The sequence below is a fragment of the Muscardinus avellanarius genome, assembly GCF_963383645.1.
Source record: "Muscardinus avellanarius genome assembly, chromosome: X".
In the NCBI taxonomy this organism is placed as follows: Eukaryota; Metazoa; Chordata; class Mammalia; order Rodentia; family Gliridae; genus Muscardinus; species Muscardinus avellanarius.
Window position 1 is genome coordinate 9,338,550 of NC_137792.1, and position 27,873 is coordinate 9,366,422.

A 27,873-nucleotide genomic window follows, 5' to 3' on the forward strand; every position below is an offset into this window, starting at 1 on the left:
CCTGTTGGTGGGTTATCTTACTGCTGAGATTCAACATCATACATACAAATATATATTCATATGGTAAACTATTTCCTTTAAATGAGCCTCGTATTCCTTTCTATAGCCTAAGTTGAGTAGTCTCAATATTTATTTTCATAAACAAAATTTCTCTTTACAACACACATTCTGCTTATTAATTTTGCTGATTTTCATGATTTCATTCTAGCAATAACGCTCTGGGCATACAGAGCAAGTATTAGTTCGTTTGTAAAGACAATCTGCTTACACCAAATTGGGGACAAGCTTTTTCATTGCTTTCTTTGCTAGATGTTAGAATTATTGAGATAGTACAGGTAGTGTTGTATGGATATCACAGATTATTTTCTTCCCGTTGGCATCCAGGACAGCATCCTATCACCAAACACACGAATATTTTTGCATTTAATAATACAATGGTCTTGCCAGCGTGGGTCACATGCCTGTAATCCCAGTACTTGGGATGATAAGACAGAAGGATCACAGGTTGGAGGTCAAGCCTCAGCAACATAGACTTTATTTTTAAGAGAATTTGGGATTTTGAAGTTTCAGATCAGCATTTATGGGTGTGTATTCTTCAGACCCCTGTGTGGATTAACCAGTCATTTAATATGCACTGTTTGTTGTCCACTCTTTCTCTCTTACTCCAAAATGTCTCTGGATAGCAACAAGCTGTTGGTGGCCAGAAAATAGAACATAAATCTACGTACTTTTTTTCTATCAATTTTATTATGTGCAAGATGCAATTCTTTTTTTTTTTCTTTCACTGTTGGGAGCTCACCTACACTTTACACAATGTCTTTCCAGTTTCATGAAATGGTTTTTGCTAATGACTTGGAGGGAGAAATCAGCTATATTTCCACTTGTTTTACAATCTTTTGTTTCCGGTACATATCACCTTGCAATGTGTCCCATCGTGGCACATTACATGATCACGAAATTAAAAATGAGAAGTGTGGTTGATGATTGACTGTTCTCTAATTACCCTGAGTGTTTATCAAAGGCAGTAGGCAGGAGATAGAAGCTCCATTTTGCAGTAATATTGACTGTCAAGGTTACAGCACATCTCTACTAGCATAAAAAACTTCCCCACCACGGATGTTTAGTGGAGCACACCTTTACCAGAAGAAAACATCTCCTCCCCACTGAAGTAAACAGTGAAGAAAATGATCTAGTGATCACAGCGGACTCATCCCATGCCTTCAAAGTAAGAAACATACCTAGTATTGGTGTTTCTCGAGGATTTATTTTCATAATTGAAAACTTTTATATCTTTTTCTCAATACCTCTCCTATGAAACTTTAATACCGTAGGTCTACTGTTTATCTGTTAAAAGGCCACAAACCATTGTAATATCTCAAATTTTGTCTCTCCACCAAGAACAATTTAAGCCCCGTTGAGAATGCATGCCCTGGATTCTGCTTGCTAGTGCATGCTGAATACATCCAGATGTTTCACCCATTAAAGACTTCTATATGCAAAGCCACAATACTCCCCTGAGGTATGCAACTCAGGAGGATGTAAGATAGAAAATGGTTCTTCGGTAAGATATATCTTGCTGACCAAACTATCAAATTTCATTCCTATCCTAAAAATAATGAGGCCCTAATAATATTAAAGTTCATACATTTCCCAAGACGAAAATCTTGCATCCAGCTGGGTGCTGTGGTGCACACCTGTAATCTCAGTGCTTAAGAGATTTTGTACAAGAGAATCACAGGTCTGAGGTCAACCTCAGCAAATTAGTGAGACCTTGTTTAAAAATAAAAAAAATGAAAAAGGCTGAGGGTGGAGCTTGGAGGTAGAATGCCCCTGGGTTCAATCCCTGGTACCAAGAAACAAAACAAAAAAACAAAAAACAAAAAACAAAACAGGAAGGAGGGAGGGAGAAAGGAAGAAAGGGAAGGAGGGAAGGGAAAAAAATTAAATATCTTGCACCCTTACCTTCAAATTCCCCCACTTAAAAGCTTTGCTCCCAGAAGGGATACAACTATGAGCTATGACAGCTACCACCTGATTCATCTGTTCACTGGCACACGTTTATCAAGTCCTGACTATGTATACTTTCAGCTTCACGATGAAAGAGACACATTTGGGTTTTGTTCACCACTATGGAATAAAGGAAAGAAAGAATCAAGAAAGAAAGAGAAGGTAAGAGGGAAATATGGCACTATGCTAGGCGACTTTAACACTGATTTTAAGAATAGTATATTAAGTATGATAATACAGACATGCAAACAATTACTGGGATTACAGGCAGGTGTCACCATGCCTTGCAACTGTATACTTCAAAAAGCAAGAATAAAGGATCTGGAATGTTTATACCATAACATGGTCAACCTGGACACTCATTGTTGGAAAGGGGGGAAGGGGAAGTGGGGGGAGAGGATACCAAGCACAGTCTGAATGTATGCCATTTTTAATATGATCCACATAAAAATAAAAAATTAAAAATAAATAAATAAAAAGGACATTTTATCAAAAAAGATATGATAAATGTTTAAGGAGATAGCTATGTTTCTCCAAACATTACACAGTGTATACATATATTAAAACACCCATAAATATGTGCAATTTTTATGTTTTATTTACCATTTGAAAAGTAAATTTAAATTAAAAATCAAGTCCCAAAACTACAAGGTATATTCAAAGATACACATAAAACTCATTTCTAAGGCTATATAGATCAGATTAAACATAACTATAAAGATTAGACTCACTCTGTTTCATACTGTCAAAACAAATCTCAGATTAAAATCAGTCAAGTAATCAAAAAGAGGTGATTAGATTTCATTAAATTAGTATTTTATTAAATTAGCATAGATTGGATTTTTACAAATTGCTGAAATAGTCAACAAATAGAACTGCCCTATTCAAGACTGATATTCAGAAAATATACAGGCAATTGTTGATATAACAAGATTAAAAAATCCACCCTGTAAATCACCAGTCCCATATTTATCCATTCCATTTATAATAATTATGTTTTACTTTTGCTTACTTAGTCATATACAGAGTGATATGAACAATATCCAAAGAGGATATATTATCAATGATTGCTATATCATATATAGGTATTCTCCACCGGAAAAAATATTTTTCCTTAGGCCTTCAAAGAGTTAAAAATACATATAGTTTAGACTTTATTTCTAGAAATAATTAAATCAATAACAAAAAATACCCCATAACTACACGTATACTCTGTGTTGTCAAAAAAAAAAAACACGTTTAGGATATGTTGAATGGTCAACTACTTATGATTTGGGTGGTCTTTGAAAGTACAATCAATTACCTAACACTTTCAGACATGCAAAATTTCTTACAAAAGAAGAATGGGGAAATAAAATACATAATCTGCCATTGCCAATTTAGGATGCTTTGCAGTCCTGCGGAAACAAGTATTAAATTTCCCAAAGAAGCAGAACAGCAGCCCCTCAGAGAGGGGTGAGCCGCTCGTCTTCTGGCAGAAAAGCATCATTAGTGTGCCCTCCCTTCGAGTCCAAGGGATCACAGGGGATGCCGTTTTCAATTGTGACTGTATTTTCACACTTGTCTTCTGCATCATCTACTTCAGATGGTCCTTTGTTCTTCCTAAAAGCATATGAAAAAGAGTTATTGGGATCTTAAAGGAGAAAACATAGCTGGGTACAGTCTTCTGTTATAAACATGGAGGACAGAAAGGGGCATAAGAATGAGCCAGGCATGGTGAGGCATGTCTGTAATCCTAGTGATTGAGAGACTGAAACAGGAGGATCACAGGTTTGAAGACAGTCTCAGCAATTAGCAAAGCCCTGTTTCAAAAGAAAAAATAAAAAGAACTGGGAGTGTAGCTCAGTGATAGAGGACTCCTGTGTTCAGTATTCAGTATCACCAAAAAATATATAGAAAGAAAGAAAAGAAACCTGAGAAAGAGAAAATGATCAATGATGTATATTTCAAATAAATTTTGAAGGCTGTAAAGAGCTGGTAAGATGAAAGGGCATATTCAAGATAAGAATTCTACATGAATTTTATATATATATATATGTTATATATTAAATAAATATTATATATTAAATATATTATATATGTAGTTTTGAATGAGTTGTTTTATTACAACACTAAAATACATAAACATGTATATGATACAGACTTACACATATATATGAATAAATATGTGTGTATACATATGCACATATAAATTCACACAGACAAACTGCATGAATAGATGTGAGGAAAATTTATGGTATGTTGACAAGTTAAAAAAATAGTTTTAAGCCGGGTGTGGTGGCACATGCTTGTAATCCCAGTACTTGGGAGGCTGAGACAGAAGGATCAAACAAGTTCAAAGCCAGCCTCAGCTATTTAGTGAGGCTCTCAGCAACTTAGACTCTGTTTTCAAATAAAATATAAAATAAGTCTAGGAGTGTAACCTGGAGGTATAAATTCCCTGGGTTCCATTCCCAGTAACACACACAAAAAAATAGCTTTACTCTTAATATGGTGGCACATGCCTGTAATCCCAGTATTTGGGAGGCTGAGACAAGCAGATGGAAAGTTTGAGGACAGCCTCAGCAACTTAGCAAGACTCTCAGAAACCTAGCCAGAACCTGCTTCAAAACAAAAAATAAAAAAAGGCCTGGGGTTGTAGTTTGGAGGTAGATTGCCCTCTGGGTTCAATCCCCAGCACCACACACATACACACACACACACACACACACACAAATAGCTTTAGGGGAACTTAATAAAAACTGACCTTAAAAAGCAATAAATTTCTCTCTTAGGATTTGAGAAATAAATGGACTGCAAATGGTTTTTCAAAGTGAGATATCAGAGCCGGGCGTGGTGGTGCATGCTTGTAATCCCCACGCTTGGGAGGTGGAGACAGGAGGATCACGCAGGTTTGAAGCCAGCCCTGGCTTAAGATACCCTGTTTCCAAATAAAAAGTACAAAAAATAGGTCTGGGAGTGTAGCCTGGAGGTAGAAGGGCTTCCAGAAACCCCAGTACCACCAAAAAAAAAAAAAAAGTGAGATATCAGAAAGCAAATTCACATTACTTTGTAGAAAGTAAGTAATTGCTATAAATTGAAAGTACCACTGATTGGCTCTATCATTACAAAATACTTTTATTGATTTGTAAGTCAGTTTTTTTGAACTCAAAGCATTTTAATTACCTTACAATTCACAGCTTCAATTCCAAATCATTCCAAAAAATTCTACCTGACAGGATAAATTTTTGATTTCTCATACTCTGGCCTTCTGTAGACCCCGCTACCCCAACCTAAGTAGTAATCAGATCCTAAATGTTTCCTTGCAATATGAAAAGCTGCAGCCTTGAAATCAGAAGTTTTTCCGTGTGTGAGTGTGTGTGTGTGTGTGTGTGTGTGTGTGTGTGTGTGTGTGTGTGTGAAAGATGAAGAAGCAGCCAATTATGCTTGATATTATGGGATAAAGAAGAGAGATTGGTGCCTCTAAACTACAGAGGGACAGGGGGCTTCCCTGAGGCTTATTACAGCTTGAACATTGGGACACCAATCTAAGGTGGCACAATGAAGGCATAGTGTTAGGCCTCAGACTTGCCAAGGCTTTTCCTATACCAGAAATCTGTGGACCTCCAGAGAGGCAGATCTGAAGGGCTCTCCTGGCTAGGTTGTTGGGCACTGCTGCGTTGATCAGGGTGGAGTCTGTGAGACCTTAGGACCTGGATCAGTCTCTTACAGGTTAGAGCAGATGCCCCGATGATGATCAAGATGGAATTTCCTGTTAGTCCTACATGAGAGGCAATTTTCATGTGTTTTAAAGAATATAGTGGAGAAACCTGGTGTGGTGACACGCACCTCTAATCCCAGCTACTTGGGGGTCTGATACAGGGGGATTGCAGGTTTGAGGACTGATGCCTGAGCAACTTAGTGAGACTCTGTCTCAAAATAAAATTACAAAGACTGGGGATGTAGCTCAGTGGTAATGTACCTGTCTAGCATGCACTAAGCCCTGGGTTCTATCCTCATTATCTCAAAAGAAAAAAAAGAAAAAGAGCTGGGCATGGTGGCACATGCTTGTAATTCCAGTATTTGGGAGGCTGAGACAGGAGGAATGAGGTTCAAAGACAGCCTCACCTACTTAGTGAGGCCCTTTACAACTCAGTGAGACCCTGTTTCAAAATAAAGAATAAAAAACAGGGCTGGGAGTGTCGCTTGGAGATAAAATCTGGGTTCCATCCCCAGTGCTGCAAGAACAACAACAACAACAAAAGAATATAGTGGAGGAAAGAAAAATCTCTTTTTTGTGTGTGGTACTGAGGATTGAACCCAGAGGAATTCTAACTCTGAGCTACACCCCTTACTCTATTTTATTTTTTATTTTTAAACAAAGTTTCACTGAGTTGCAGAGGGCCTCACTAAGTTGCTGAGGCTATCCTGGAACCTGTGATCCTTATGTCTCAGGATCCCAAGTACTGGGATTACAAGCATGCATGACCATGCCTAGCCAATAAAGCTCTTACTTACAGAAGAATGCCTTAAGTATAGAAAGGATGATAGACATAGAAAGTCATCACTGAAATAATCATTGATTCTAATGGATACTAACCCATCGAGTAAGAAATGATTGAGAAATAGGATAACCACATGATCTCAAAATATTACCTCTATACGCAGTGTACTGATTTCAAAAAGATACTTAAAAATTTTGTCATGGGGGAAATCTGATGAATTCCACCAGCAATCTAACAAACTAACAAGTACCTACAGATATCATAAACAGAGATCTCATATATAGTTTTTTTCTGATATTCTTGGACCGCTCCCTCGATATTTTACCTGAATTTCATAAGAAGCTAACCAGAAAATCAAAGTCAATCAGTAAGTCAAACATGAGAAGGAGGGAAGGGGGAAAGTAATGGGGTGAGAACTGGATAAGGGCTAATTGAGTGATGTGTGCATGTATGCTTCTACCATCTTGTACTCCATTAAGATATGTGACTACCATGCACCAATAAAAAATATACAAAATCCAAACCTAAAGACATTTTTTTGGAAAATAACTGACTTGAATTCAGCCCAGAATAGGCACTCAATTCAGTGGATAGATGGAAAAATGAACATAGATCCATGGTTGTCTGGCTAGGTAACAAATTAATGGATGGATGGCCATATGGGTAGAGAGAGGATGGATGGACGTTCAGACAGATGGATGCATAGATGCATGTAAAAAATAATAAGCAAAAATTACCAAAATATTAGACCAATGTAGATATTCAATGGGGTCCACTACAAGAAACAGTAAAAGGAAGTAAGGGAGCCAGGGAAAAAGAGAGAGGAAGGGATGGAGAATATTTTGTGGTGCTGGAGATTGAATCCAGGAGCCTTCTACCTCTGAGCTACACTTCTAGCTCGTTTTTTTTCTTCTTCTTTTATTTTTTTATTTATTTTATTTTTTTATTTTTAATTTATTTTTATTGGTGCATTGTAATCATACATCACATTGGAATACAAGACTTGAGAGGATATACAAGCACACATCATCCAATTAGCCCTCATCCAGCCCCCATCCCATTCCCTCCCCCTCCCTCGATCCCATGCTTGTTTGGTGATTAACTTTGATACATATGTTTATGTACCTCCTGCTTTTTAAAGAGGCTCCATCCTCCCCTATTCCATACCCTCTGATTGGTCACCTTAATTGCTTCACTATAGGGCCCTTTCTATAGCTCGACCACTTCCTGTTGCCTGTTTCCTCCTAGTTATTGCTGATTAGGGGAAGCATTTGGTTTTAATTTTCTGTGATATTTTTTTTATTTTGAAACAGAGTCTTACTAGGTTGCTGAGAGTCAAAGTGCTAAAGCTGCCTTCAAACCTGTGATAGTTTTGTCTTCGCCTCCCATGCACTAGAATACAAACGTGTACCACCATGTATGCAGTATCATATTTTTAATGGACTGAGGAAAAATACTTTTCCTACCTTAGGAATTAAGAGTTAGTGTGAAGTTTGCCAGGCTTGATTGTTGGTTAATTAAATTATCTGAAATAGGTGAACTTCATGAGGGAAAGGAAATACATAAACATGTCATCACCTGAAAGTGTTTTGGCACTGTATACACCACCATCAAATGTTACAAGTGACACCATAGGCAATCTTTAAATTGAAATCATTGGGTTTTAAACATTAATTCATAAAACCTTTCGTCCAGTGTGGGGTGGAAATTGAGGGTTGTGGTCACAGAGACTTGGGAACAGATAGGCTGCTGTGTTGTTTTCCCATACTCAGGCTGAAGACAATTCACTGAACATTCCAAATATCAGCAGTCACTGATCAGCACAGGTTGGGACACTAGAATTCAATGTGAAGAGAGGGTCCTCCAGCCAAGTTAAGTCACCCACTGAAGCACTAGAACACTTTAGCCCTCTTAACTCTGGACAGGCCTAGAACCCCTTTCCATGTACTCCAGAAAGCAAAAACAATTGGTATCCTATAACTGTCAATCATTTTGCTTCCATTTATGGTGTCCAGCATTCATCAATGACTATGTTTGGATGCCTACTATGTGGCAGAGACACATGAAAGGACTCCATGAAAGGAAAAAGCTTCAAATTAACTCATCCTCCCTCTCATTGTTATTGTTATTATTATTATTATTATTATTACTACTACTATCATTATTATTGGAACTGGTGATTGAACCCAGGGACATTCTACCTCCAAGCTATACCGCCAGCTCCATTTTATTTTTACTTTGAAACAAGGTCTCGCTAAGTTGCTGAGGTTAGCCTCAAACCAGTGATCCCTTTGTCTCAGCCTCCAAAGGACTGGGATTACAGGTGTGCATCACCACATCTGGCTCCCTTTCCCCATTTTAAACACTTTAGAAAAGAGTTGTGTTTACAGGAGTGAAACATTAGTAAGAAATATATACTTACAAATGATCATGAAAAATGTCCAGCTCACAGCAGTCTCCCCAAATCACTTCATTGAAGTTAGCATGAATAATTCTTCATAACAATACATTTTAACTAGTCAAATCTTGCCCTGAACTTTATGTAAGTATGAAACCCATGTTACACATATTTTAGTGGATGGAGCATTGTGGAGTAGGTGGTGATGCAATGTTGGTCTCAGATATGATGGATTGGCACTATTTGCCAGTTTCTTAAGTGAAAGATGTTTTATGGAGTTAAGGAGAAAAATGGTAGAGAGCTGAGCACCTGTAAATCAATGTAAGGAATCTCACCTCCCCTTCCCGCAAAGGAAAAAGAGTCCATCAGGTATCACAGTGAATAAGGAAGAACTAAAAAGAAAGATGCACATAGGTGATGACTAGTTCCTCTTCTTTAGAAGAGGGATCATTTCCCAACAAAAAGATTCTGAGGGGCATCTCTGTGGAGATTTTTCGAACTGGGCTACGTCAGTAGCAAATTAGGTACTTTATTTTTGGTGACCTTAGATCTAGTTGTTTAGAATCTTGGCATCACTGGGCTTCAAAAACTGCACTGCCAGTAACTTGCTGGCTGGTAGGCATGATAAGCAGTTCAAAGGTTATCTAACAGTAATATAGCACTTGGTCACATTTCATAGTGTGCAGTGTAATAAACTGATTCACTGCCTGTGCATTGCTCTTACTAAGAATAATAAAACTTAACTGTCTTTCTGGATGATTCTGAGTTGATGTTCTGCTAAAAACATGACTTTCCTGAAAAATAAAACTGAGTGTTAATGACTTCCGCCGTTCCTGCCATGTCAGTTGGTTCCGGAAGAGGATGTAGAAATGGTGACTAAACTACCTCCAGGAGCCTTCAGAGTGGATGTCGCTCATGAATCCTGAGAAGAGGGGCAAGCAAAGAGACAAAAGAAGTCTGGTGCTCCTTGACATTAGAGGGTTTGGAGGAAAAAGGCTTGCACTATTCTGAGATGACGTAGTGATAACTGAAAGCAAAAAGAATATTTCTGTCTCCCTTCAAATAAACTAGGGCCCAAAGCCAAGGCCCAAGAATAGCTTCAAAAACATTAAAGGATAGACAAACGTGAATTTTGAAGAGAATAGAATTTAATAACTGGGGAACTGGGACTGTCTTTGCAACCAGTCTGGATGATTCTTGGTGGGGGGATTGGTGTTACTGAAATGGTTTGCATGGGCAGTAGAGCACAGTGAGACTAAAAGGCCTCAAAATCAAACCCACTGGTTTTAAATCCCACTACCACAATTTTCTAACCATGTGACTGTAGGCAAGTTGGTTGACATCTGCCATGTAATAGCAATAATAGTGATGCTAATAAGTACCTATTACATTGCAGAAGTCTCACTTGGTGCTTTGGCTGCATCGTCTCAATTAAATTTTGCTGCAATATGATGCAGATTGTATTATTATCTCTGTTTTGCAGATGAAGAAGCTGAGTTTCACACATGTAAGCAGATTGTCTTTCAGAATGGAATAAGACTAGTGAAAGGAGATGACTTAGAACTCTATTTTGGTCTCCCTCGGGCTCTATTCAAAACATACTTACAAACTGAGCATGGTGGCACACATCTATAATCCCAGTACTTGAGAGGCCAAGGCAGGAAGATAGCAGATTCTAGGCCAGTTTCAACAACTTAGCGAGACTGTGTTTCAAAATAAAAATAAAATAGGGCTGGGCATGTAGCTCAGAGGTAGAATGTCCCTGGGTTAAATCCCCAGTATTGCAAAAAAGAAATACATACATATATACATATTGTTTTCCTGTTAGTTGTGTACATTTAAATAGAGCAAAGGAAAACAATTATTTTATTAGCGCTTCTAATTTTTAATACAATTTATCCATTTGATTAAAACTTTGTAAGAATGTGGAATTTCAATAAACGATAGCACTGATCAAGCCATTAGTGTGTGTGAAAAACAAGCTTTGCTGAAATCCAAATGGTCTTCTACTTAATACTAATTTTATTGGAAAAGAACTATAACTAGAAAGTAACCAAACAAATTTACTAATAACTCTGCTTAGCTGTGAACATTAGCTAGGGTTCTATGTCCTAAGTCCTTGACCTTTGTTACCAACTATAAGGTTTTAATTTCATTGTAGGCAAGAAGCATCCAAGATATCTATGCTTGTCTCTTCTGTGATATATACTATAGCTCCTATCAAAGAATGTATAGTCAATAAAGAAATAAGATATTTTACCACTCTGGGCTTTGGTTTCTGGAGGGTTGCATTTTAGATATTTGGCAAGGCGCCTTCCTAAGACTCAGGTGCAGCCTTGGATCTAACTAAAGTCTAACATTTATAATAATCAACTCACTTAAATATTTTGTGGTACTGTGGATTGAACCCAGGAGCATTCTACTTCTGAGTTATACCCCCATCTCTATTTTATTAATTTTGAAACAAGGTCTCACTAAGTTACCCCATGCTGGCCTCAAACCTACAATCTGCCTGTCTCAGCTTCCCAAGAACTGAGATTACAAGTGTGTGCCACCACACCCGGCCTATAGTAGTACATTTATATGTTGATTCATAAATCAATCTTACTATGTGCATATAAATCTGAAAGTGTGCTATGACTCTCGTATATAACACAAAGTGCCATGTTATGTAAAATCATCGCTTTGTAACTACTTTTTATAGTTATATTAGTAACTTACAGTGATATAGCCCTTTCTAGTAATAAAGAATCTGTGTGCCACCCAGCACAGTGGCCCACTCCTGCAATCCCAGTACTTGGGAGGCTGAGACAGGAAGAATGCAAGTTTGAAGTCTCTGTTTCAAAATAAAAAAAACAAACAAAAAAAAAAACTAGCAGTGTGGCTTAAAGGCAGAATGATCGTGGGTTCAATCCCTAGTACACACAGAGAGAAAGAATTGTTGTGTCTTCTTTGATTTTGTCTTTTTTATCATTATAAAAGTCTGAGAAACTACTAGTATCATTGATGATATGTGACCTGCTCAAAGTCACTCAGCTAACAAATGTCACTGCCTGACTGAAACTCAAAACCAAAAGTCGTGGTCAAATTCTCTTTCTATTAAAACATACATGGTCACCATTATAACAATCATCATTATCATCATCACCACCACTATTACTATTATCATAAAGCTTCCCAGATAACTAGAATACCCACTTCTGGCTGGAGTTAAGAGCTCTTATAGAAATCACTGTGAAGCATATGCAGTTAATTCTGGTTGCCTTCCCACCTGTCCAGCTCCCTAGTCATTACCCGAGACTTAAAAAACCCCTCATCTTTCCAATTCCTTTTCAACAAATCTCTCCTTTCCACAAACTGCTAGTCACGTCCCCGAATTATTTGACAAAGAGGTGACAATTGTGATGGTGTACTGGAGCTGGCTGGTGCATTAGCAAAAATGTGCTAAGGAAGCCAGGAATGGTGGTGTCTGGGAGGCTGAGAGGAGGATGGCTGGTCCGAGGCCAGCCTCAGTAACTTAGCAAGATCCTCAGAAAATTGGAGAGACCCTGTTTCAAAAGGTTTTGAAAAATTTAAAAAGGGCTGGGGTGTGGCTTGGAAATAGACCGTCCCTGGGTTCAATCACAAGAAGGAGGAGGAGGAGGAGGAGGAGGAGGAAGAAGAAGAAGAAAAACAAACAGAATTATTCAAGCTTTGATTAAGATATTTCCTCCTTAATAAATATAAATATGAATATGCCTTAGATGACTGGCACATTTTTCCATAGAAGCAGAATAGTTACTTAGATAGCCCTGTGGCCCCTCCAGGTCTTCTGATTTTAAGATTCTGGACCATACTAACTCTGTTCATTATTATCAAACATATGAATTGGATTATTAAACATTTTTAACTGTCTTCTTCAAGACTAAGGGCAGTAATACAACTAGTATATATTTCATGATTAGAAAGGGCTTTCTCCACAATTATCGGGACTATCTTTACTTCCAACTTTACCCTCTCCTCATCTTTGAAGCAATAGTTTTCCCAACAGAAACCTACCCCAGATTGTATCGGGCTTAAAACACAACAAGCAATTTATCTCCAGGAGGTTGTCAAAATTGCCCTGACTGTATTTGCTAATTGTCGATGCGCTCCAGGTTTACACAAGAGATTTATCCATCTGTTTTCCTAGTTTGGATGTTAAATGAATTTATGAAAGCTTAAGTTTGTAACAACAGCCTCACTTCTCCTAGACAACAGATTATCATGCTACACACCCAATTATATATTACTGTAGAATCTGCTCAGAAAGGAGACAGCTGATCCCATCACAAACTGACTGAAAGACCAGTGACTGGCAAGAAAGAAAATAGTAGCAGCTAACACTGACTGAGCACTCGCCGTGTGTCAGGTACCACTCTAAGCATTATGCTATATTAATGCTTTTAGCTTCTCAAGTTAATTATTTCCAGCACACCTTGCTGTTGCTCTACAAAAGTTATCTATGCACAGACAGTAAAGATAATCAAGTTGACTCCAACACCACAAATCATATTCTGCCAAACTCAATTTTCCTGATTCATCGTGCTTCCTGATATCCATACAGCTAATGGGTTATATAAATACTTTGAATCTAAGCAGTCTATCTCCAGAATTCATTCTTCTAACTTCTGCTTTATACCAGTGACAAAATTGAGAACCAAGGAAGGGAAGTGAATTCACTAAGGTTTGGAATCATGGCAACTCAGAATTGATAACAAAACTTAAAAATGCTAACCGTGGCTATTTAACTATTATAAGAAAACATTTCTTAATATTTTAAAAACAAATCCAGGTGTGGTGGTATATGCCTATAATCCCAGTACTTCGGAGGCTGAGATAGGAGGATCGCAGGTTCAAGCACAGCCTTGGCAACTTAGCAAGACTCTCAGTAACCTGGTGAAAACCCTGTTCTAAAACAAAAAATAAAAAGAACTGAGAGCTTAGCTTGAAAGTAGAACCCCCTGAGTTCAATCCCCAGTACCACACACAACCCCCCCAAAAAATACCTTATTCCAAGTCTTTTTGTATTACATGTCATGTCAATGTTATCTCAGAATCAAGCAAGTACAACTTGATCCTAATATTTGCATTTAATTTGAGGCATACATGTATATTGTATTATTTCATAATATTGCACTTACCATTTGCAAAAATACTGTACTGTCTAGGATGTGTAATTCTTACTTTCTATTAGTAACTAGGATAAAATAGATGCAAAGTAGTAAACATCAGGAGAATCATTTAGTTGAACATATATTTCGCCAAACATACCCGACATGTTCCATGTGTACCAACCCTTTAAAAGCCATGTTCCTGTCATTTGGGAATGTATATTCCTGTGATTCCCACTGGCCAGAATTCCTCTTTCTCAGCATCAGAAAGGGAGGTGTAGAAACGTTAAAGTATTTAGTGAAGAATTAAGGGATTCCCCATCTTACCCTTTGGATTAGAAGTACCTATACACCAAATTATTTTCTCATTGTGTCATTCTAAGAAATTCTGAATGCTCTCTTTCTTACCACCTCAGTAGTCCTCCCACTTGCCTGAAATTCCTTCTTGAGGCAATACCAAAAATGCTGACATCAAAGTCTGCAAGTTCCCCAGGATCCAAGTAAATGATTTCAAGAAGTAAGACCCTACGCATCACCTGTTAAATTGGAGGCTCTCAGCTCATCAGGTGCTGTGTGTGTGTATGTCCCTACTACTCTGAACTACACTGTGGTGTGAGACTACGAATGCACCAATAAAAGTACAAATAAAAAATAGATTGGAAACTCTCAAACTAGATGAGATGGGACATTGTGGCTATTCACTGAGATGTATCCTCTTCAGAGACTCTAATTTAGTGAGTCTGCGATAGGGCCATAGAACATGCGTTTTAAACAAGTGTTCCAGGTGATCCTGATGCAGGGAGTTGATCAAAGGCCACAACACAGCTTTGTATATGAGAGGCACCAGGGGAATGAGTATCCAGCAATAAAATGGAAGAATAAAATAGCACACAGCATCTCAGAAAAGAGGGTGGCCTGTAGGCCTTGGGTCACGAAAAGACAAGCCAAGGCAGGGGAGCACAAAAGAACTCTGGAACTGTCTGGCATTTGGATATGAATGAATATCAAAGATTAACTTTGCCTACTAGAAAATTCTGCTTAACTCCAGGTGCCCAGCTTACAAAATCACAGCACAGATACTAAAAATCAAACATGGTAAAACTGTAAATTAGTATGACCACTATAAAGATCAGTTTGGAGGTTCCTCAAAAAAAAAAAAAAGGAACTAGGAATGGAATCACCACATGATCCAGCCATAGCACTCCTTGGTATCTTTCCAAAGGAATTATGATCAGAATACTAGAGTGATACAATTCATACCCATGTTTATAGCAGCACAATTTACAATAGCCACCTTATGGAACCACCCAGCTGCCCATCCATAGACGAAAGAGTAAAGAAAATTTGACATATACACACAATGGAATACTACTCAGCCATAAAGAAGAACAAAATTGTGTCCTTTCCAGGGAAATGGACAGAACTAGAGAATATTATGTTGAAATCAATCTCTGAGAGTTAAGCATTGTTAGATTCTCTCTCATAATGTGGAAGCTAGAGAGAAAATAGAAAACACCAGGGATTTTAATGTGGAGAGAGACTTATGTTGAGAGAGTTAAGGAAGGAAAGAGGGGGGAGAGAAGAAAGAAACAGTTGAAATAATAGTGTGTTCATATATAAAGGGATCATTCCAATCTCACTAACATGTATGGGGAAGGGAGCAGGGTGGGATAGAGAGGGAAACACACCAAGAGCTGTGTTCATGTGAGTTTTTATCATATTGAACCTCACTATGATGTAAAACTGCAATGTATTACTATAATAATATAAAATAAAGCCTGAATGTAAAATATTCATATACTATAGAGAGAAAGATATTAATGGAAGGAACCCCACTAGACAAGGAATATTGAACTCATGAAAAATAAAAAAGAGCAAAGAATAAGTGATATTTTGAAAATCACATTTTTTTTTCAAGTTTAAGGCATTGCCTTCAGCCAAAGGAAAATTCTCTCCTTATTTTCTAAATCATGAGAAAATAAGCAAATGCTCCCCATTTAATCATTCCCATTAAGTATCTTACCTTTTACGTTGCCGGATCCCTGATAAAATTAGGAGAGCGATTGCAACTATGACAACGCAAAATATCACTCCAAATATAATAATCCAGATGGGCACATGTGGGTCCATGGGTGGTGCAAGAGTGGATGGGATTTTTAAAAATTCCAGAGTCTGATCATTCAAAAAGAAGGCATTGTTGATCCGGTTCCTATTCATTCTAAAATACAATGATAATACAAATAAAGAATATAAGACAAAAATCCATTAGAAACAAGGTACAGACTGATCTCTCCATGATTACAAATATCTTTATAAACAAAAATCCCTTAGTCAAAGAGTTTAGGTTGACTAGGAAATTTGCTGAAACCAATCATTGTGCCCACCCTTCCCTCCTTGCCTGCCTGCTTTCCTCCCTTCCTCCCTTCCTTCCTTCCTTCCTTTCTTCCTTCCTTCCTTCCTTCCTTCCTTCTTTCCCTCCCTTCTTCTCTTCCTTTATGTACCAGAGATTGAACCCAGGGGAATTCTACTTCTGAGCCTCAACTCCCAGCCTGCCTGCCTCCCTATCTATGTATAATATATAGAGTGTTCATATATATATAGATATATAGATATATAGATATAGATATAGATATATAGACTGAGAGTCTAAGTTGCTGAGGCTGGCCGTGAAACCTGTGATCCTCCTAACTGGAAACCCTGAATTTTAAACCAATCTTCCCAACATGTTTTATTTCTAAGAGATCGCATCTAGGTTAAAATAGCAAAACTCTATTTAAGGTGGCTTACATAAATACCAACGACTGCCCGGAAGAAAATTATGTGCAACAAGTGAGCAAGAAACAAGAGAAGAAAAGAAAACCTGGAGCAGAAAACAGGAAGCAAGACTGGCTTCAGATCTATCAACTTGATTGGTTTTTTTCCCCTAAATTAACTCAACAAAAATTCTCTAAAAACTTACTAATGATCAGATATTGTGTTAGGTGCTGGAGATTAAACAAAATGAAATAGCAGTGCTAAAGAGCTCACAACCTAGAGGGGTGGCAGATTAGTACACCCCCACCTCCAGTGAAGTGCAAAATAGTGTGAAAAAGGCAAATATGGGTGTGTCTGGAGCATAGAGGAGGGCCAAGTATATTATAGTGAGAAGTCAGTGCTGCTTTTCTGCAGAGCAATTTGTAAGCTCGGCATTGAGGGACAAATAGGAGTTTGTTTTCTACCAAAGTACACAGTGAGCACAGGAATGGAGCCATGGTAAAGTATGAGTTGTTCAGAAAAACCACAGGTGGTTTCATCTGGATAAAGTCAATGTGGGTCCAGGAGTCCAAAAGTCTAGGAAAATCTAAAGGTAACATGTCACTTTTCCTGGGGGAAAAAAATCTACATTTGGGGTGGCTGTAGCAGTTAGGGAAGGGTTGGCAGCAAAGACTGATTTCACTGAAAACGAATAAGTGGATTTCGAACTGGAATTTGCAAATTAGGTGAGGTGATTCCTTGGAGACATGTTACGGCCTTTACTGAAATCACACTACACAAGTGAACTTTGTCTACCTTTATGGAAGCCCCGGAAGAATAGAAACATAACGCAAAGCTCTTGCGCCTTAAAATTTCCTACTAGCTGCTCAAAAAAGATAAAAAGAAACAGGTAAAATTAATTTTAATGATGTCTTCTTTGTTCAATATATCAAAAAAAATAGTTTCAACACATAATATTCTGCCGGTTCACAGTTTGCTTTATATTGTCTTTGAAATTTGACATGTATTTTATACAAAAAGTGTATCTCCTCATTTTGGACTAAGCACAGTTCAACTGCTTGGTGGGTGCATGTGGATGGCAGCTATGCTACTGGAAAGTTCAGATCTACAGCTTGATAGTAATGGCCTGAGAAACTCCACGGACCACCATAAGCCCATCAGGGAAGAACTCCTTTAGGAAATAAAAGTCTATGATAAAGGCTGGGGAGTGTAGCTCAGTGGTACATCACTACTTAGTATATGTGAGGCCCTGAGTGTTATCCCCAGCACCACAAAAATAAATTTATACTGAGGCATGAGTGTTCATGGACATGGAAGAATCCCAGCCAGATAACATAGAGCAAGGGATAATTTAAATACTGCTTTTGATAAAACCAAGCCGTGTTTTCTCTTTCTCATGATCTAATACTGTTAATATGGGACCCCAAAACTTTCCACAAAATAAGGAGCAATACTTTTAAGATATAACCCAGGAGCTGGGCGTGGTGGTACACACTTCTAACCCCAGTACTTGGGAGGCTGAGACAGGTGGATCCGGGTTGGTGGCCAGCCTCGGCTACTTAGTGAGGCTCTCTTCAACTCAGTGAGACCATGTTTCAAAATAAAGAATAAAAAATAGGGCTGGGGGTGTAGCTCAGATGTAGAATGTCCCTGGGTTTAATCCCCAGTATAGAAAAAAAAGATATAACCCAGGTTGGGGCATGTTAGTGAAAACCTATAACCCCAGTACTTGGGAGGCTGAGACAGGAAGATCACAGGTTGGTGGCCAGCCTCAGCAATTTAGTGAGACCCTGCTTCAAAATAAAAAATAAAATAAGGCTGGGGGTATAGCTCAGAGATAGGATGCCCCTGAGTTCAATCCCCAGTACCAAAGAGAAAGAGAGAGAGACAGAGACAGAGAGACAGAGAGAAAGAAATAACCCAGAGAAAAATGAAAAGTCACTCTGCACACTGATTCTATTTACCTAGTTGGTTAATCCTTTGCTCCTGTCTCACTCCAGGCTGGGACTGTACGCTGTCACCACTCAGGCTGATTGCAAATCCTAGCTCACGTACAGATGAACTCTCCTGTACTACAGAAATTCCCAATTGACCTGTCATCATAGGTATCTTTCAGCCAAGACTAGAGTTGAATTGAGCCAACCTCTCACAAGAGAATAACACACACCTTAGAACTGGTTGCTCATTTCCTGGCATCATTCCATAGGTTTTTAATCATGTCAGATATGGTAAAAATCCTCACTTTTTTTTCTTTCTAGCATGATAGCTTAAGCAAATTAACTCATCTTTTTTATCCTATTGCCTCATTTATATTCCTGGGATAACAAAGTCATGGGCAGTGGCACTTGCCTGTAATCCCAGTACTTTGGAGGCTGAGAGAGGAGGATCACAGATTCCAGGCCTCAACAATTTAGCAAGACCCTCAGCAACTAACCGAGACCCTGATTCAAAATAAAAATAAACAAACAAATAAATAAAAAGGATCAGGGGTATACAGCTCAGAGGTAGAATGCCACTAAGTTCAATCCCCATACTCAAACACAAATAAATAAATAAACCTGGGATAATGAGCCTGTACTCAAAATATATTGATGGTAATATTAAATGCCACAGATGCCTAAGACATGCCTTGTGAACCAGAAAGTGCTATGTAAATTAGGTAGCACTAGTATTATTTTGCCCAACCACAAAGATTATTCAACCCTGAAATTCCTATTCCCTGACCTCCAGGTACCAGCTCCTTTATTTCCCCACTCTATTCTTCCTTATTTTTGTTGTTCCTTTTCTTTTCCTCCAACCTTGATGTACCCTGCTCACTCCTAACATAAATTCTATTTTTTATTTTTTTAATTTTTAATTGGTGCATTGTAATCGATTACTACATCACATTGGAATACAAGACTTGAGAGGATATACAAGCACACATCATCCAATTAGCCCTCATCCAGCCCCCATCCCATTCCTCCCCCTCCCTTGATCCCATGCTTGTTTGGTGATTAACTTTGATACATCTGTTTATGTACCTCCTGCGTTTTAAAGAGGCTCCATCCTCCCCTATTCCATACCCTCTGATTGGTCACCTTAGTTGCTTTACTATAAGGCCCTTTCTATAGCTCGACCTCTTCCTGTTGCCTCTTTCCTCCTAATTTTTGCTGATTAGGGGAAGCATCTGGTTTTTATTGTCTGTGATATTTCTCTGTGCAATGCCGCGCTAACATAAATTCTCATGCTGCTGGCTGTGCCTGCCTCCTAGATAGTTTCTCCTACTAGGGCCTTGGAAACAGACACGTTTTTGAGAACACAGTCATCTACTTTGCTGCCCCCCCCACCTTCACCCAAAGTACTCACATTCCTCCTCACATCAACTGAAGATTGGTTTAACTACAGTGCCTTCATTTTCCTTGACGTCTTCCCAGAACACAAGGGTTGAATAAAATCTCTTTTTTCACATGAAATATATTTCTAACCATTCCACCCTAAGTGGAGAGACTTAACAGTATTCTAAGTGACAAAAGTACAGAAACAATTTAGTTCAAACTCCCTTGGGAGGGCAGATGAAACCATTTCCCATTGGAATAGATCTTCAGCGCCTTTGTTTCAGCAAAAGAAATAGATAATTGTCTCCAAAGACCTTTGGGATTTGATTATATGGTCATATCTTAAATATTAATATTTTACAGATATCAAATTAGTTCTTTCACAGGCATTTCTCCTTGGTAAGGAGAATAATATGCATTTTAGCAATTTGTAAATCATTTGTGGGGATGGTTGCTTTGTTTTGGTCTTTCTTTTGGAGGAAATAGTTTATTTCCTGAATTCATTCTTCCAACTTACCTTTGCCCAGCATTAAACACAGGTAGTATTTGAAGTCCTGACATGTACAAAGTGCACATTAATTAGAAAAAATTGCACATTTCTTCTTCCTGAATGAAGACAATTCCGCTGACATTCTATACGTATATGAAATGACCAATGCCAATCTCAATCTCATATATGGGTAAGCAAAGGGAATGAGGAGGGAGTTGTGGGAAGGGGCTCACCAAGTGTTGTGTGCATGTATCTCTCTATCACTCTGAACTATATTATGATGTGAAACCACAATGCACCAATAAAAGTATATAAAAAGAGAAAGTAAGAAATTCGTTTCACTTTTGGAAAGGCTGTCATGATCCCCAGGAGAAGAGGGGAGCAACTGTTAGGAAAAATTACAAAAGACTTAAAATAGGCAGAAAAGATGGCTGGCCTTTTCACCAAGTATCCTGCCTAGTGCTCCTTTTTGGGCAATTTTCACATTTCATGTCTTAGAGAAATTTTGCACATTTATTAGATCTACAAAATTAATACGATATAAATGACTTGTGTCTATGAGATATCAAATAAATTGTGTCTGATGGAACATGATTGATTATTGCCTGGTAAGACTGGTGCATCTTTTCATAAATGCATTTATTCCATTATTCTTCATTCATATATATATATATATAGATAGATAGATAGATAGATATAGATATATATATGAATATATATATGTGGTTCCTTGAAGTCTCCTTTGAAACAATTTTAACACTCTACTGGCTCTCTCATTGATTAATGAGATAGTAAAATCTTTGATAGTATTCATTTTAATATGTATGAGTCATAATTTTACCTTTATTTTTAAACATTATCATTTATTTATTTAATTACTTTTTTATTTTTGCAGTACTGGAAATTAAACCCAAGGGCATTCTACCTCTGAGCTATGCCTCCCAGCCCTATTTTTTATTCCTTATTTTGAAATAGGATCTCACTAAGTTTCAGAGGGCCTCACTAAATTGCTGAGGCTGGCCGTGAACCTGCAAGCCTCCTGTCTCAGTCTCCTATGCACTGGGATTAGAAGCATGTACCATCATGCCTGGCTCTAAACATTATATTTTAAAGGTAAAGTTTGAGCACACTGATAATCCCAGTACTTGGGAGGCTAAGGCAGGAGGATTCCAAGTATACAGCCAGCTTCAGTAACTTAGCCAGACCCTGTTTAAAACTAGAAAAAAATAAAATAGGGCCAGGCTGTAGCTCAGAGGTAGAATGTCCCTAGTTTCAAACCCCAGTACCACAAAAAAGGTAAAGATTGTACATTGGCTGAAAAAAATTAAGTTTTTAAGATACTCAAGGATTGAAAATACTTTTTGATTTTAAATAAAATTCAAAGGTATGCCTTGTTCCTTAAAAGATCTTATATTATCAATTCATGCAATCTTGGCAGCTCTGAGAGAGGGGTACCATAGTTAATCACATTTTATGGATGATGAGAGGAAGGTCAAAAGATGGTTAAGTAACTTGTCTGTATTCAAATAGTTAGCAAAGCAAATAGCCAAAATTAAAAACCTACACATTCTGGCTGCAGAATCTATGTTAAGAAACATTAAACAGTAGTTCCATAGTAGAGTTCTTGCCAAAAGAAGACAAAAGTCAATATTCTCAGCTAGTTAAACCAGGGTATTTCAACCACAGCATGATTTACATTCAGGATCAAATAATTCTTTGTGTGGAGTGCTCTCCTGTGCAGAGTAGGATGTTTAGCAACTGCCCAGATTCTGCCAACTTGATGTTGGTGGCACTGCCACTTCAGCTGTGACAAGAAAAACATCTCCAGACATTGTCAAGTGTCTCTTTGAAGGCAAAATTGTTTCTGGATAAGGACCACTGATCTACACTAATTTCTCATAGAGACAAGATGGAAGTTTTGACATATTAATCAATAAATCATATGTGAAATGAAATGAGAATGCTTCGATGTCTATGAAAATGGGGGAGTTAATGAGCAAGTTGATTGATCAGTAGAAAGCATACTTGGGGATGATTACCTTATGGCCGACTGCACTTCAACAGCAGGAAGAGTATGGGTTTTTGAAGGGTCTGTGACCACAAACCAGAATGACACCCTTTGGGTTACATTGCAAACTAGAACATGGGAAACTCTGCAGACAATGGAAAGAAAAATTACATTATAGATAAACAAATGAATGGGTAAAGACAATATGGCATTTACAAACAATGGAAGTTTACTCAGCCATAAAGTAGAACATTCGCTGGAAAATAGATGAAACTAGAGGATATTCTGCTGAGGTAAGTCATATTCAGCAAGTCAAGGGTCCTATGTTTTCTCTTATATGTGGAAGCTAGAAAAAAAATAGGAAATAAATGGGACTTTAGATAAATGAGGAGAGGGACCAGTAGGCAGTGGAAGGGAGACAGGTGTGGTGGCACATGCCTCTAATCCCAGTACTTGGAAGGCTGAGACAGAAGGATCAAAGGTTTGAGGATAGCCTCAGCCACTTGGTGAGGTCCTATTTCAAAATAAAAGTAAAAGAGGGCTGGGGGTATAGTTCAGAGATAGAACATCCTTTGGTTCAATCCTCAGTAACACACACACACACACACACACACACACACACACACGAATAATAGAGGGAGTTTGGAAGAGATAAGTAGGAAGGGGGGAACTGAAGACTGAGGAAGAAAACCATTAAACCATTCAAACAATATGTCTACATATAAGGGCATCTTTACCAATCCTGCTAACATGTATGGGGAAGGATGAGGTTAAGGCAGGGTGGGATGTGGGAGATAATACATCAAGTGACGTGTAGGTTTGTATCACTTTGAATTCATTGATATGTATAATTACAATGGACCAAAAATGTACATAGAAATATCATCTTATGTAGTATTAAACTGTTCACTCGGATGCAGTTGCCATTTTATGACACATCTTAGCTATGTTTGAAAAGTCTTTTCTACCATTTGGACCACTATCTTGATAAGAAAACAGTTTATAGGAAGTTATCATGTTTCAAAAATCATACCCTTGGGGATCATTCTTTAATAAGGAATCTGTCTCAAAAATACAAAATAAAATAGGCAGTCGAGAGCATTAGGGACCTCATTTTCCATCATCTCGTGGCTGACAACCTCAGCTTCCTCAAATTTTTTTTCACCCAGTTTCCTAAACTTCTTTTTAATCGTGTGTGTGTGTGTGTGTGTGTGTGTGTGTGTGTGTGTGTAACTAGGGATTGAACCCAGGACCCAGGGCCATTCTACCTCTAAGCTATACTCCCAGACTATTTTATTCTTTATTTTGAAACAGGGTCTCACTTAGTTCCTCCTCCTCCTTCCCCTTCCCCCATCCTCCCTCTCTCTAAGATCCTGACCAACTTGGTGTGGTAGTGAGGTATGCCCAGTTGGGTCCTTTGAGCAACTTTTGACTAGAAGCTTAAAAATTAAAATAAAAAATAAGGCTTCTTTACCACCCCCACCCCTGCTCAGATATTAATAAGCAGACAAAGATAAAACACAGCTGCTACTAGATTGTACTTCTCCAGCTTCCTCAAAATTTGGACCCTTTCCGAACTGCAGAAGCCCTTGGTGTTTCCTCATCAAGTTAACTGGTATCCAGTCCAGTCAACCTTCCACCTCTCAGATCCAATCAGAATCTATTGCTTACTTTTGATTCAATACTTGCACTGTCTGCCTCTACTATCCTTCCAAATTCCAGCACTGAGACCATTTCAACAGGTGCCGTCTGCATTCACTTTCAAGGAAAATGTTAACAAAAACATCAGCATTAATATTGCCTAGAGCAGACCTCCAAACTTAAGTGCTATAATCACCAGAGTCTCTGAACACTGTTTTGAAACTACATGCTTTTCAGCTGGAAATTAGAAATGCTGCTCATTCTATTCTAATAATTAATAGTGAAAAGAGACAGACAGCATTAGTGATCAGAAAAGTGGCCATCTCTCTAGGTGGATGTACGAAGCCTGAAAATTATAGTAGACTCCACCAAAAATCATCAATGTCAGTGCTAAATCATAAGTCCTGGATGGTTTTCACCATTTCCTTAAGAGCTTAATTGCAAAAAGTAGCATTAACATCTATTCCACAAGAATGAGATACATCAAACCCTTTGCCAAAAAGAGTAAACTAGTTATCTGGTTTTTCCTTAAAAGAGCATTCAGGTGTGTTCTGTTCATTTTGACAATGCTGAAAGAGAGCGCCCTCTGTCAATGGCCATCTGCAGAAATTCATAAATATTTTCCCTTTCTATGTCAGGTAGGAAAAGTGGAGGCAGGTGTGAGACCCCCCCCAAGCTAAGTGTCTGAGAGCAGTGCTTAGAAAGAGAGGCCTTCAGAGAGAATGCCTCCACCCCCTGCCACTCCCTGCCTGCCACTGCGCAGGGTGATGCCAGGGCATGGGCCTGACCCATTGCCAACAGTCACCCCAATTTCTATGCACTTTGTCTCTGGTCTCCTGCCTTGAGATTCATCAGAAACCAGAGCCTCACTCGAAGGCACCGATCCTCCATCCACCATCACTCTGCCGGTCAAGGCGTCTCTCTGAGCAGTTACCTGCAGAGGTACCTGGGCATGCTCAGAGCAGCACTGCTGCCCTCTGCCATGGAACACAGGTCTCCCAGGCCCAGACCTGGTCCAGGCCTTAACCCCTGGCTCTGCCAAGCGACCTGCAGCTGCCTACAGCAGCACTGGGCTGCCACCCAAACCCTGCATGCCAGAGGACAGAGAGCGATCAACTCTAGTGGATCCCCATGGCCTGTGCTCCTGGCTGGTCCTCAGGCCCGACCTTATCTATGCTTGGCAACATTACCCAATGAACAGGATGCAGGATGCCTGGTACCCACGTTGGTCCTGCAACCTGGTCAAAGTGCAAGCCTATCCCCCTTGAGCGCCCAGGGAGCTTTTACAGGTTCCCCCGGTCACAGCCGGTCTTGAACTCTTGTGGCAAGGGCATGATGCTAAAGGCCCTGGCTCAGAACAACAAAGGTTTTGAGGTCCTAGAACCCAAGAGAAAGAGGCAGAACCCAGAATCTAGGCCCTCTGCCTTCAAGCCAGTGACCAGAAATAGAGTGGTCCCACCTTTTGTGCCTAGGCCTGAGCCTCTGAGCTACAGTTTCTGGGTACCCCGGTCTATAAGGAGAAGATTGAGCTGGGACATGACCCCCAGCCATCCCTCGACCTTTCAGGTCTACAGCAGGACCTGCAACAGGCACCATGCCAGTCCAAGACACCATCTCATAGTCTCTACTGGACAATTGAGAGCAGATGAGCCACTGCAGGGAGATCTCCAGCATTCTTCCCCTCCCCCAGGGGCTGTACTGGGAGCACCCACTCCCCCCTGAACATGCTAGCCTAGGCTCTCAAGAACCAGTGCCCCACCACCCTTCCTGAGACTCCGAGCCCTAGATTTTATATCCTACTGACTCCTGCACTATCCCTAGGACCCCCTGCACCACCAGGTCACCCCTCCTACACCTAGCTGATACATCTACCACCCCCAGACTACCTCTTCTGACACTAAGAAGCCCACAATGAAGAGATTGTTCATCTCAAGACCCTGGACTTCCCCCACTTGCCTACTCAGACCTTCTCCCTGGGACCAGACTTACCAGGAAGGTGGGCCAACATGCCCAGACTATGTAAAGGCTTGTTGTTTATTTTATATAACAATTAATAATAATAAGCAGTTTTATTTTATTATTTTATAATAAGTGGTCCTTTCTTTCAGACAGAATGTAAAGGCTTGTTGTTTATTTTATATAACAATTAATAATAATAAGCAGTTTTATTTTATTATTTTATAATAAATGGTCCTTTCTTTCTTTCAGACAGAATGTCATGCTTTCTCAAACTTGGCACTGCTGTCATTTAGATCAATCTCAGTGGTTGAGGGCTGTCCTTTACATACCAGGCTTTATATGCAGCATCCACCTTGTGACTATCAACAGTGTCACTGCAAAATAATCACTGGGGAAGAGGTCTAAAAAAAAAAAATCACACTAGCCGGGCGTGGTGGCGCACGCTTGTAATCCCAGCATTCGGGAGGCTGAGACTGGAGGATCGTAGTTCGTGGACAGCTTCAGCTACTTAGTGAGGCCCTCCACAACTCAGTGAGACTCTGTTTCAAAATAAAGAATAAAAATAGGGCAGGGTGTATAGGTTGGAGGTAGAATGTCCCAGGGTTCCATCCCCAGCCCCACAAAAAACAAAACAAAACAAAACAAAACAAAACAAAACTCTGAGCATCACTGACCTCTACTGGCTAGACGCAGTCAGGTATAGTCTCCCAAAATGGGTGTTTTTCTAATATGTATCAAAGACAGAGAGATTAACAAGATGTGGTGCATGCTTGGCAAAAAATATTTCTACTTTTGGGAAGCGATGGGTGAAAAAGAAATATTTCCGCAGGTTGTTTTGTTGTTTTGTAGAGTGCTTTGGATTTTAATTCCTATTATCTTAATTTGCCAGTAATCAGGAAATGCAAAATTATTAAAATTGAGCTACTTCATGCCAGTAATCCCAATATTTGGGAAGCTTGGGTTTGCACCCAGCCTCAGTAACTTAGACCCTCCAAAACTTAGTGAGACCCTGTTTCAAAACAAAAATAGAATAGGACTGGAAGTGTAGCTAAGTATTAGAATGCCCTTGGGTTCAATCCCTAGTACTATACCAAAAATTTAATTTTTTTAAAACTAATAAAGCCAGGCATGGTGGCACACACTTGTAATCCCAGAATTCGGGAGGCTGAGAGCAGAGGATTGCAGTTCGTGGACAGCCTCATCTACTTAGTGAGGCCCTCCACAACTTAGTGAGACCCTGTTTCAAAAATAAAGAATAAAAAATGGGTCTGGGGATTTAGCTCGGAGGTAGAATGCCCCTGGGTTCTATCTCCAGTACCGCAAAAAAAAGTAGTAAAAAGGGGTAGGGGTATAGCTCAGAGGCAGATTGTCCCTGTGTTCAATACCCAGTAACTCCCCCACCAATAAGGTATTTCAGACTTCAAATTTTCAAAAAAATTTTTGGTAGTACTGGGGGTGGAACCCAGAGGTTATCTACCTGTGGGCTAGACTCCTAGACCTATTTTATATTTTATTTCGAAACAGGGTCTCACTAAGTTGCTGAGAGCCTCACTAAGTAGCTGAGGCTGGCTTCGAACCTGTGTAATCCTACTGTCTCAGCCTCCCAAGCGCTGGGATTACAAGCATGTGCCACCGTACCCGGCCAAATTTGCTAAAATTTTAAGTTAAATAATACCAAGTTCT

The 27,873-nt window shown here is 39.1% G+C and overlaps 1 protein-coding gene across 2 annotated transcripts in view; it reads right to left on the reverse strand.

Annotated features, from left to right (window-relative positions):
* Positions 1–3,452: 3,452 nt before the first annotated feature.
* The window catches only part of CLTRN (collectrin, amino acid transport regulator), a gene marked incomplete at both ends in the record, with an annotated part of 40,971 nt that continues 16,550 nt past the window's right edge, over positions 3,453–27,873 (reverse strand). Inside the window, 3 exons of one of the 2 annotated variants that reach the window (XM_080718564.1) lie at positions 3,453–3,609; positions 16,045–16,239; positions 22,622–22,735. In XM_080718564.1, coding sequence (XP_080574690.1) covers positions 3,453–3,609; positions 16,045–16,239; positions 22,622–22,735 — 466 coding nt within the window. The remainder of the gene's footprint in view (positions 3,610–16,044; positions 16,240–22,621; positions 22,736–27,873) is intronic. The other variant, XM_080718565.1, reaches the window with a different exon arrangement.